At 36.7% G+C, this 12,767-nt stretch overlaps 1 protein-coding gene across 3 annotated transcripts; it reads right to left on the bottom strand.

The window, feature by feature from the left end:
- Positions 1-440: 440 nt before the first annotated feature.
- LOC120345678 (L-threonine ammonia-lyase-like) lies at positions 441-12,629 on the bottom strand. Of its 3 annotated transcripts, none has more exons than XM_039415215.2 (8): positions 11,802-12,629; positions 10,291-10,427; positions 8,811-8,969; positions 8,305-8,372; positions 7,782-7,896; positions 4,916-5,021; positions 3,927-4,048; positions 441-1,761 (listed from the first exon to the last, which is right to left on the bottom strand). In XM_039415215.2, exons 1-8 carry the CDS (start codon positions 11,944-11,946, stop codon positions 1,612-1,614), a joined length of 1,002 nt encoding a protein of 333 aa, XP_039271149.2. In that variant the 5' UTR covers positions 11,947-12,629; the 3' UTR covers positions 441-1,611. The 3 variants fall into 3 exon arrangements, with proteins under 3 accessions (XP_039271149.2, XP_039271157.2, XP_077972426.1); XM_039415223.2 differs by lacking the exon at positions 11,802-12,629 and adding an exon at positions 11,587-11,736; XM_078116300.1 differs by lacking the exon at positions 11,802-12,629 and adding an exon at positions 11,432-11,543.
- Between the last annotated feature and the right edge of the window lie 138 nt (positions 12,630-12,767).

The following is a 12,767-nucleotide window of genomic DNA, read 5'->3' as shown; positions in this document are numbered from 1 at the left end:
ATGATAGAGCTGTCCAAAATCAAGTATTTTTTTGATCCAAACCGAATATTTTTGCAAAAACCCTAAATAAGTCTAAATTATAAAATAAAAACTATTCATCGATAATTTAAGGTTAGGAACGACAGTGCTAATAAATACTCTGTGTTGCTGCCATTGAATAAGTCAGTTGGCCATCTTTCTATGCAAACGCAACATGATGACCATGGGGTGAGCGAACACGTACTACTTCTTTTATCAATACCTTTCCATCTAAAATCTGTACGTTTCAAACCTTACTCTAGGTTTTGTTCGCTTTCCCGATTCTATAATCAGTTACTTTTACTTTTGTTTTTATCTATTTTTTTATCGTCTATTGCTGATTATAGAGTCGAAATAAACTTATACTTATTATACTTATGAATAAAATGGCCAAAAACCCCCAAAGTTTTATCCTCGAAAAATTTATTTTCACGATTATACCAGTACCATTTATTGCATATTATAACAGAAAATTTTACTTGAACTTCATTAATTAAAACAAATTAAATAAGCTTTAGCAAAGCAAAATATCAGGATTATAACAGTGGATACAAAAACCACCTGGTGGTAGCCGAGAGTCAAACAGATATTACAGCTCCACAGAGATTATTTTGATACAGAATTGTAATCATTAAATTATTATGGAATTAATTATTTTGAATATAATTGCTGTAGCACATTTAGGAGGTATATTAGACCTTTTGAACACATTATTAAAGAATTACAGACTCCTCTAGCGATCTTCAAATTGAAAACAAAGAGAATACTCCTTTAGAAGCAATTACTTGATGACAAGATACTAAAACTGCATGGTAGTCAAGCCACATAACAGTCACACAAAAATTAATTCGATACAGAATTGTCATTATTGAATGAACAAGATTGTAAACAATTAAAATGAGGTTTTTAAAAATTATTCTAGAGGCATTAAAATCTGATAGCACATTCATAGAGGCATAAGAGATCTTCTGAATACAGAAATTATTTTTTTTTTAAATTTACAAATTAAAATTATTGCTTAAAATCACGTTTCCAAAATAATAATATTACTGATATTACAAATTGAAATAATTTCGAACATATTCAAATATTTATCTACATGGTTGTCAAAAAATTTCGCACAATTTTATAGTAATACCAATTCAAGGTACTCCCGAAGTATGTGAACCAAGATGGCGGACATTGGAATGTAGTATGTATACCAGGTTTGGGTTAGGCCATAATTTTATTCCAATTTTAGTTCTATTACAGTTCATTATGGCCTAACCCTATCCTGGTACACATACTACGTTCCGATATCCGCCATCTTGGTTCGCATACTTCAGGAGTACCCAATAAATTTTATTGTATGATAAATGAGAACTACAAGCACAATAAGAACTATTGATGAATAAAAAAAATTTAATTGCTATTACTGTAAAATCGGTCGAAATTTTATTGGACACCTTGTATATTTTTTTTAGTCCCGTGATGGTAAAATATATAGCTAAAAATATAATAGAAGCTAACAATTATTATTACCAATATTGGATTACACACTAGCACCATACTGGCCTAAAACACAAATGTGTTAAAACCCCAATATCCTGCATTTTATTCTTTCCAATGTGTGTCGATGATTTTCTTTATGGTTGCTATGCCAACTCCGCTACCGCATATAACAACAGCTACATTTTGACCTTGAAAATCAGCTTTGACCTTCAAGAATGATGCAAGGGCGACACCTGCTGCTCCTTCAATTACCTGAAGGGGAGTAAAAATATATATAGGTTTGATATAGCTTAATTCAGCGAAGTAAAAACAGTAATTTAGTTAGATCCTGGATTTTTCGTATTTATCTTAGGAATAGTGTTGTGGTATCTGAGTTTGACAATGTTGGTACTCCTGCACTGTGTGTACCAGGTTAGGGTTAGTCCATCATTTTATTCCGATTTTCCTTATTTTAGTTCTATTACGAGTTCGCGGACTGTTTGTGTTAGATAAGTGAATATACAATACCATCTGCCCACAGGTTTCCGTCCCTTTACACAACTTGATGTAAAGTAGGCGAAAAAATTAGTTACCTCCATAACGGTACACTACTATATCCACTACTCTATATATTGATACACATACTTCTGGAGCGCCAAGTAAAGACAATGATTTTGTTAAAATAGATAACTAGGATCTTGAATTTTCGATATTTATCTTGGGATTAGAGTTGTGGAGTATGAATTTGGAGTGATTTTACTTATCAATCATTAGATCGGTAAGTATGTTGATAAGTATTTGTCTGTCTGTCTGTTAGATGCACGCGATATCTCACGAAGGCGTGGTTGAATCTGCTCCAAATTTTGCATGTGCATTCATCATATCTCGGACCAGAAGCCTATTGATTTTGGATAAATTATGTCTTATTATTATCGAGTTATTAACTAATTAGTGATGAAGAGATCTGGATTTTGCAAATCGAGAGAACGATTTTTACAAAGCGAGAGATGTTTGAGACGCGCTAAATGTGTGTGTGTGTGTGCGCAAGTTTTCACGCTAGTGAGTCAGAGCGAAGGATACACACCGCGAGATCGTATCTCGTTACTTATAATTACTCTTTAAGCAATGTCCATATCCCTCTATCAGGTTCAGGGTTGCAGAATTCCTCACCAAAATATCGCAGTGTTTGGATAGCCGTCCCGTCGCAACCCGGGTTAGTGCCGTTGTATTTGACACAAAATATAGTATTGGTAAATAGGCTATTGGCTGGATACTAATCGAAACAATCCAGTTCGGATTTGTAGAATTCTTCATAAAAGTATTTCCTCGAGTAGTATTTCGATGACGACGTGGGAAGTTGGCTATTGTTTTCTACATTTTTGATATTGACTGAAAACTAATCAAAACAATCCAGTTTGGGTTTGCAGAATTTTTCGAATTACAGTTTCTGTTTTGGGGGATCCCCTAACTTTCGATCGATAAGTCTTTGGTCTCTGACCGATATTCTCGTTTATTTATTATTGAGACGTATTTTTAAACTCGTCTATGTAGGAGTTAAAATTTTGAAGTAGTTTGAATTTCAGATAGAAACAGAAAAATATTACTGTGACTAAGCATTTTCAACTGGCAATTCTAGAAGACTATCAAAATTTGTTTTTATCGAAGCCAAATTTCTCGCCAGAAGTTGGCTTTTAAAAAGCTCTGGATGTAAATTTCCATCCGCTACGCAGCTCTACTCAAGGGAGATGGATGATCTCTTGTTTTTTAGTATTTGAAATACCATTCCAGCTCAGGTATGGGATGAGTTAACCATTTTACCTGCCCAGATTAGAATTTTTCATCTTCTTCCGGATGATAAGTCGGCCATGGGGTTCCAGCTTCAACTAGTGATCAATAAGCACATGACCATTAAAGTCTAGGTCGAGGCCACTCAACTGGCGGACCGCGGTCCGAATCCGGACCTTTTGGTTATTCGATTCGGACAACGTCTTATTCTTTATTTTGGATCATTAGCCCCATTAGACCATTTGAAGTTTCATTTTATAAAATTACTTTTTATAGATTTAAATATATAGGGAAAGAACTATAACGCCATAATAAACAATCTTGATTAGATGATAATCATTAGCCGGCCGAGGAAACGCATGTTCGAGGATGCCGAAATATAATTTCGGGAAAGACTGGACCCAAATATTTCTAAAGTTTTGTATGCGGATCTTCGGTAAAAATAGTTGAGTAGCCTTGGTCTAGGTCATAATGAAACTATGTTTAGAAATCTTGAGAGCCCAATTCACACATATATGCTATAATGCATGACATTGACATACAAGCTTATTATAAAGTTCAACAATCCCGAACAGATTCATCAAAAAGCATGAGGATCAATCTTTACCAAAGGTAAGATAAGAATTAGAAATATGTGCGTATTGCTTTCCTACCTTATGGTGTACATCCAACATCAAATACATGGCATCAGCAATCTCGTCCTCAGTAACGTTCACCCAGCGATCCACGTTACGTTGACATATTGGGAACGTTATGCTGGGAATGTCAATGTTACCTGAAAGACATATAGTCAATTGCTAGATAAGTTTACAAATAATAAAGTAGATGAATGTTAAAATGTTATCAACTCGTCAGAGGATGCAGGGGCGTAGACAGAATTTTTCAAAGGGGGGAGGGGGGGGGGTTCTGAAATTTTTATTTGCTAAGTTAGATTGAAACAGCCTGCGGGTCGAATCGAACGCTGGAATACGCGTGTTTTTAGTAGTCTTGAGAGAGCATTTTAAGCATTTCAAGCTACGGAAAATTGCTATCTATGATACAGAAAAATGATTTTATTTTTTTTACATTTCAAAAGGGGGGGTGGATGCGCAACCTGGAGGTGTTATCTGTAACCTGAGCATTGCACCACTAATCGCCCTGTGAAAGCATAAAAGTTCACATTCTATGAAGAAAGATATGTGTGAGTTGTTTGTATTTGCCAGCACAGGGTAGTTCATGCAAATTCCGATGGTTAAAACCATTCTCCTTCTCGAACAACTTGTTTAGCCATATGGCTATTTGACTGCAAAAAGAGTCAAGAGTCATTTTAAGCCATATGATGAAGCCTACATATGGCTGTCTTACAAAATTTACAAGCATGAAAATTACATCTGCAGACCTGAAATGACTAAGGTATCTTATGCTAGAGCAGTGGTTCCCAACCTTTTATGGCTTGTGGCTCTTTCCCGGAAGCTTTTAGCACTATTAGATTATTATTCCAGTGATATTTAAAGTGTTACTTTGACTAGTTGATTTCAGATCCCCTTATGGTAAAACAATTTATGTTCAACAAAATTACATTTTTTATTGTCACCAGGAAATCCATTGCAGTGAAATTTTAAAATTATGGAAATCATTATGCATTAATGAAAACGTTAGTAACCTGCAGATCCATCAGATAATGTTTCGAGATTTACGATTTCGATTTGTTTACCGGCTTCAGCAGATTGTTCCATCACATTTGAGTTGGCAGGACTGCAACCAACTATCTGCAAAACAGACAAAAACTGTAATAGCTAATGAAGAGCCTTGTTAGGAGCGAATGGTGTACAAACACGTCAAATAAAAAGTGATTTTTTCCTCAGACAGTCATAAAGGCAATGCATCCCGTTTGGCAGGGAGGGCCAGCAAATTGAAATCCAATGGCAAGTAAAATTTTGCTGCCGTAACCACGGCAGGTGGGCCGTAAAGACAGGGCTGTCCCTCATGGTGACAAATATTGGGTAAGTTGGAACGTTTTTCTCATGGATACAGTTTTGATGAATTTGGGGTTAGGGTTTAAGTAGATATAATTCCGCATGATCAATTAAAATCTAAAAATTAATTTGTGAATATACCGTTAATACTGATTACTGAATAGCGCTATATGGCAGGAGCTGCCGCAGTTCGTTCGTGGAAGGAGCTGCCATGAAGTGGTAAGAACTGCGCCTCTAGGCTTCGCAACGCAAAGGAATTGGAATTACTCACACATATAGGGATGGGCAATATAGAATACCGAATCCGGAGGATTCGAATCCCAAAGTATTCGAATCCAATGGGATCCGATAACAGGATTCGGTTTCCGCCTCTCCGGCGCCAAGCGTCAATTTTTGTATAATTTATCAATTATAGACGAGCGTTTTTCTCGCGTGGAAATCTCTCTCGTTTAATTAAACTTGCGTCTGCTCGCAAAGAACCCGTAAATCGGTAAACATCAAACACTGTAATTTTAATCGGCATATTCAGGACAAGAAGTCGGTAATATAACCTCACGGCGAGGACTCGTTATTGCACCATTTTTGCGTTTTCCTTCTTTGCTATCTAGCTAGCGTTATTTGTGCCGACTTACTGGAGATATTCCGATGATCTGAATGCAACAATCTTTAATTGTTTACAGATGTGCCTTGCCTCATTTTAAATTAAATGATTTTTCGCGACCTACGAGTTTTTTCAAAAAAATGATGCACGTAAACCGAAAGCCAGGCGTTAAATGTTATAACATTACTCGCCATTAATTTAAATCAAATATTATTTACGAATAATTTTATCATACCATTTTCCGAAATACAAAGTTATATCGCAAAACGCGAACTACTGTCACATTTAAATTTCACTCTCAAAAGATTACATATTTTTCGGTCCGTTTCTATCGTTCAAGATAGACGCACGTTTGATCGAGTGTCTGTAGTATTTTAGTCGCCAATAAATTTTGAAAAAAGTTGCCGCATCTGGCGAAGATAGTGACGTATTGAATTTGAGTAGGGCTAAGTCTGGGTAGATAATGATTAATGATAACATTTCTATCGTTTAAGATAGACGCACGTTTGATCGGAAGTCTGTAGTATTTTAGTCGCCGATGAATTTTGAAAAAAGTTGCCGCATCTGGCGAAGATAGTGGCGTATTGAATTTGAGTAGGGCCAAGTCTGGGTAGATAATGATATGTAACGATAATCATAGAAAATGAGTTCGTCTTCAGATGTTATTACCTAATAACTAAGTACGAAATCGCGTTTACGGGAACTTGGTTTTACGTGTCTTGCTCTCACAGAATAAAAGGTTGATTTTAATTGATAGTGGTTAAATTCAATATTTTACAACGGCGCATAGGTTGCAGTGGCCACACGCTGGTTCAGCATCTAATTAATTCTCAGCGCGTATGTTGTAGTATACTCGGCAGACTTACATTAATAATGATTTAACGCCGTTTCATGTCTATTTTGTATTTAACCGCTTACTATTAAAGTGTGTAAAGCGTGTCTTAATTTAGCATATCAGTATATATTAGTATTTAGGGATTACATACATTTGGAACAATTGAAGGCAAAAAATATTGTAATATTCCTAAATTTTATTGCCCTGGGAACTGAAATGAAATCCAATGTTCAGGACATTTCCAAATAGATAATACATTTATAGTAAGTAATACAATTGCAATTTTTTACCATCCAAATCCAGCAATGTAGAAATTCCCACTATTTGAATAAGTATGAAAATAGAATAGGATTCGGTATTCTGGATTCGATTTAACTATTCTAGAATATTCTAGAATAGTAAATTATTCTACATTGCCCATCCCTACACACATACCAAATCAAAGTAAAAACTTGTTTCACGGTAGTACATTATTCAAAATTGCACTTCTCCGCAGGCCACAAAATTTTATTTGAGGGCCACATATGGCTCGCAGGTTGTTGTAAGGCACTGAGTTGGTATTAGAGCATTTTCCAGTTGATTTTAAATTCAGAATATTCTAAATTAGGTACTCCCGAAGTATGTAAGCCAAGATGGCGGACATCGGAACGTAGTATGTGTACCAGGTTAAGGTCAGGCCATAATTTTATTTCATTTTTCGGTGCTCTTGAAGTATGCGAACCAAGATGGCGGACATCGGAACGTAGCATGGGTAACAGGTTCGGGTTAGGCCATAATTTTTTTCCAATTTTCCTTATTTTAGTCCTATTATCAGTTCGAAGACTAGCCAAGAGCCTCCCGTAGTATTTATACCTAATATTATGGCCAAACCCTACCTAGTACAAATATTACATTCCGATGTCCGCCATCTTGGTTCGCATACTTCAGGAGCGCCCATTTTTCTTATTTTAGTTTGTTTGGGGTCTAGCTAAGTGACTCCCATTGTAGTTGTATCTGAAATTATGGTCTAACCCTAACCAAGTACACATACTACGTTCCTGTGTCCGCCATCTTGGTCCACATACTTCAGGAGTACCCAAAATTATCCAGTTACTGTGTAGCAGCTGGATTGGTTTACCTTGATGTTTGGTTTCATTTGCTTCAAATAAGATGAGATTCCACTTATCAGTCCTCCTCCCCCAACAGTTACAAAAACAGCATCAACATCTTTGAGATCTTGTAGAATTTCGAGCCTGCAAAGTTGCAAGATTGTATTTTTTTTTTATATGATTCCAAAGAGAAGATGGCTGATAAGACGGCTTAATCATATGGTGAGAAACATCCTTTTTATTGAGTTATTCTGTGTACGGAAACAAATAACCGATTATTAGTTTCAGATGTCTGCACTTGAAATATTGCAAACTGAGCTATGTGCCTTACCAGCTCACTGTTAAATATATGCATGGGGATCACAGGATCAAATCTTACTAAGTGATGATCGAAAATAAATGAGAGAAATAGTCTTTTCATGTTTTCTTCTATCTTAGAATACTGGTAATTTGAAATCGATTGATCTATTACCTGAGATTTTTTCACAACAGAACTATAATTTAGCAAAACGACAGGTATACTTCTGTCAAAAAATAAAAATGAAGACAAACCCAATGGTTCCTTGTCCAGCAATTATATCCGGATCATTGTATGGTGAGACATAGATGCCACCTTCTTCCTGAACAGAATAGAATGTTCAATTTTCCAGTCTAGCATATAGGATAGGATTTACATATTTATCCGGGGGAAAAGGGAAGCCTATAAAACAGCCTAATTATATAGTGAACCATGGCCTCTCATCCATGGTCCATATTTTCAGATGCATGGACTTGATGGTGGAGAAAGCCGTAACTGACCAGCGGTCACATGGACCACCCTGCGGCAGCGAGGAATCCAGCAATCAATGAGTTTGAAATGCAAGGAATCTGAGATTTGATTGGTTTATTAGTTTCAGAAATTAAATGAAGGCTTGTATGGGTATGCTGTTAGGCTTAAATGATAATTTTGTAAATGAAACTATTCAAATTATTACTGAAATTAAGAATTTAGATGTTAAATATTACTAATTTTAAATTCTATTTGGACAACCCTTTGAAAAAAAACTTTAAAATTTGACCTTTGCAGCTCTCATGGCTTCCCTTTCTGTGACCATGCAATCATCACCAAACTTCCGAACATCGGCCTTGTGTAGAACAAGATTTTCAAACTTTGATTTTGCAACATTGTTTGGAACGTAGATGGTTCCTTTCTTACCCGATGCCTGGAGAGCCATTGTCTGGAAATGCAAAATAAAATGAAAATCGATATTAAAAAGGGTGGAAATGGAAAAATGGATATAAGTTTTGAAGTTTGAAGGTCAAGGTGAAATGGGCATTGAGCGCAATGGCTTAGCACTTTAAGCAGGGGTCGGCAACCTTTTGTCGCTCGCGGGTCAAAATTATGGGTTGCAAGTCTTAGCGGGTCGTCGAACGGATGGGTGATGAATCAAATTTGTTCACGCAGATAAGAAATTAAATTTTAAGGTTGATACGTATTCAACATCACTTGAAGAAACATTTTGTAAATGGGACAGTGGATAAAACCAAAATTAATTAAAACATTTTCTAATCCGAGTTCTCAGCTTGTTCTTTCAAAGTTCATTTCCGAAAATAATTGTTCGCATACATATGTACTCCAAAACATCGATGTGAATTTTTTCGCATGGTTTGTCAAATTTGGATAAAGTTTTCCATGAAGAAGATTCTTTTTATAATAAAAATCAAGCAGTGATACATATCTTGGATAGAACATAGATTAATTTCGTCATTGCATTGCATTCAAAAAAATCCATTTGAATATTTTCTGTGTCAATGAACCCTTTGCACTCAGCATCAACTTGGCTCTGCGTTTTGTTGCCATTTGTTTCATTGTAACTAAATTATAGGCTCATTAATAAACGAGTACTTGTGAATTATATACGGTACTTGTTAGGTTACTTATAAACTAATTTAATCTTCACATGTCTTAAAATAAAATTGATAACGTAAAGAATATAGGTAATCATCAAAGCAGCCATTTTGTTACTATAATTCAGTGAAGCGTCGTCGGCCGGATTATATTACCCAAGGTTGCTGACCCCTGACTTAAAGCATTAGTCGTAACTGTATTGGCATCGTAAGTTGCACTCACTGTCTGAAATCTCATGTCATTACATTGGACAGAAAATGCTGGAGCAGAACGATTCCAAACCTTCCAAAAATAGTAGCTTGTATTGGGTCTTGTTTGCAGCAAAAAGAATAAATTATTGTCGTATTAAATTGAGATCCCACACCTGTAAGCAGTGGTTGGATTCAGCCGGTTCGCACCGGTTCTATAGAACCGCCTCACAGAATTTTTTGAGATCAGCGAAGTGATTAGCATTACCGGTCACTGTCAATGACTTTTTGTAACAGAACTGGCTGAAAAAACATGACTTTTGTGATGAAACCAGCTGACTAAAAATTTGAATCCCACCACTGCCCCTGAGTATAAGTTTATTTTACCTGGAGGAGTTAAAATACCATAAATTCCAAAGCTTAAGATATGGGGTTTTAAATCGTATCATTACTAAAACACACCATTGCCATTCCATGGTTGCCAGATGAAGCAGTGAAAAATTTCTTTCCTTCTGTTTGTTTGCTGTCATTTTCCGAAAATTTCAAGACTTTATTGAAGGCTCCTCTTGCTTTGAATGCACCTGTGATTTGCTCAGATTCTGCAAGGAAGATGATGAGATTCAGGCAATTATATTCCTTGTACATTAATATCTTAAATAAATAAATTGAATAAAAAACAGACATAGAATATTTTTATTTCATGTAATTCAAGAATTTTGCCGCATATTGTTGTAGCTGGGTATTTTCAAGGAAGGGGATAGGATGGGATTTACATATTCATCCTGGGGGAGAGGAAAGCCGATAAGACGACTTAAACGTATGGCGAACCACGGCCTCTTGTCCGGTTACCAGTCCAGGTCAGGTATGAGATTAGTTAGTCAGCTATTCGGTTTCAGAAGCATGAACTTGATGGTGGAGGAAGCCATAACCGACCAGCGGTTACGTGAACCACCCTACGGTGGCGAGGAGTCCAGCAATCCTCTAGCACATGATTAACCCTGCATGGGATTCGAACCTGCGATCCCACGAAGGATAATCAGAGATGCGGTGGCGAGCGTATCCCTAACGCTTAGCACGGTGCGCCACACCGCCAAGCCAAGGGGGAATGCAAAAAATTGCTTTGTATGATTTTTTCACATTTCAAAAAGAGAGGGGGGGGGGGGGGTTGGGCCTGCATCCCCTGTTGCTGCATCCTTGCGTTATATGCATGAGGATCCACGAGCGCAAAAACATTGAGGGTAAATAGGTAATTAGTCTCTTGTAACCCCCAACTGATAAATTTTTGTTCGCAATTGACGGGGGGCCAAAAATCATCATCATGTTAGTGATACAATTAAAGTTCGGTGTTTCACCTTTTCATATTGAATGAGGAAGACTAATAAACAAAAATTTGTGACTTTTAAGGAAGTCTGAGTTAAGTATGTTGAAGTGGAAATAATGTCTGGTACAAGCAATCAAATGACTGAACGTGATACCAGTGGTTACACAATCCATCCTACAGTAACAAGCAATTATCGGGTCTAGTATAGTTTAGTACCACAAATAGCCTACCTCCTGTGGGCGTAGCATAACGAATTTTGCATATGTTATTCCTAACCCCCACCTGACTATGCCATCCAAAAATTACGTCACTACGACGTCACCATCACGCCTGGCCACCATCGCATGTAGAGCTTTTGGGCTGTTTGTGATTTTATCGGCCCAGGCCTATAAGAATATTTTTCAGCAATAGCTTACACTAAATTAGACCCAAACCACCTTTTGACCTTCCTGGGAGGCGACCAGCAGTCATATAAACCTGATAATCTCAGAAGAATGGAAGGAGTAAAATCAATTTGGCGGCCAGGGAACCCATCCGGATGAAAGTTTGTTTGTAAACAACACGTCACTCATCGCAGACACACCCACGGAATTCACCACACGTCCATATTTCAAATAACGCAAAATGCTGCAACACAGGCACCGGCACATACCAAGTTTTAAATAAACCTTTGCGCAGGTCCTTTCCGATAGATATGCAGAATATTCTAAAGGTGTCCGTCTGATATAACTCTTTATTCGATGATGAGCTTTCTCCACTTCATTGCATAAGTCTTGATTGCTTATTTTATCTGTCATTTTTATCGAGATTTCAAGGCTGCAATGAGTGTACTTTCTGCACAGAAATTCATTTCAACATGGAGGTGCTTCCCCATATTGAAAATACCACGCTGCGGTGGTGTTGAGCTTAGAACTTTGGATAGATGAAGTGTTTTTTTCTGTTTGGTGAAAAAATAAATTACCGATTACTTGTCTCCCAAAGTTAAGCATAAATCAAATTCAACGATGGCAAAGAAATCACCCGCAACGAAACGTCAAATAAATAATAAAAAAGTACCAGAAATTGTTACTTCGAATCTGGCATGATGTTACTGTCTGTATAAGTTTATTCTGAGTTTAACAAGTATGCGTCGTTTCATGCTCGCTATAATATATGATGTCAATTTAAATAATTTATGCCCACGAACGGTAAAAATGTCTATAATTTATGTGGTATGCAATTTTCCAATGCTAAATAGTCATTGCTCTCTATAAGTGAGACTGTAATAGTAAACACACAGGAAGCAGCCTCAGAAAACATGAACTTTTTTGGTGTACGACCGACTACTTTAATAATTACCTACGGTATCACATATCACTTAACCAAATCGTCGAGAGGTTCTAATCAAAGCACATTAATACAGCTCCAAGAAAAAATGTTTTCTAACCATTCCATACGCACAAATTTTATTTTCATTCAAATATGTGACCAGAATTGATAACAACTGTCTACAGCATGACTCCCTCTGGAACAATAGTCAGTTACCCCACACTGAAATGTCTAAAACCAATCTTGCAGGGAATCTAATGGGAATTTTGAGGGGTTCAATATCAGAATTTCCGGTGCTCCCGAAGTATGC

This window comes from Styela clava, chromosome 1 (genome assembly GCF_964204865.1).
Source record: "Styela clava chromosome 1, kaStyClav1.hap1.2, whole genome shotgun sequence".
In the NCBI taxonomy this organism is placed as follows: domain Eukaryota; kingdom Metazoa; phylum Chordata; class Ascidiacea; order Stolidobranchia; family Styelidae; genus Styela; species Styela clava.
This window is presented reverse-complemented; position numbering and strand designations above follow the sequence as displayed.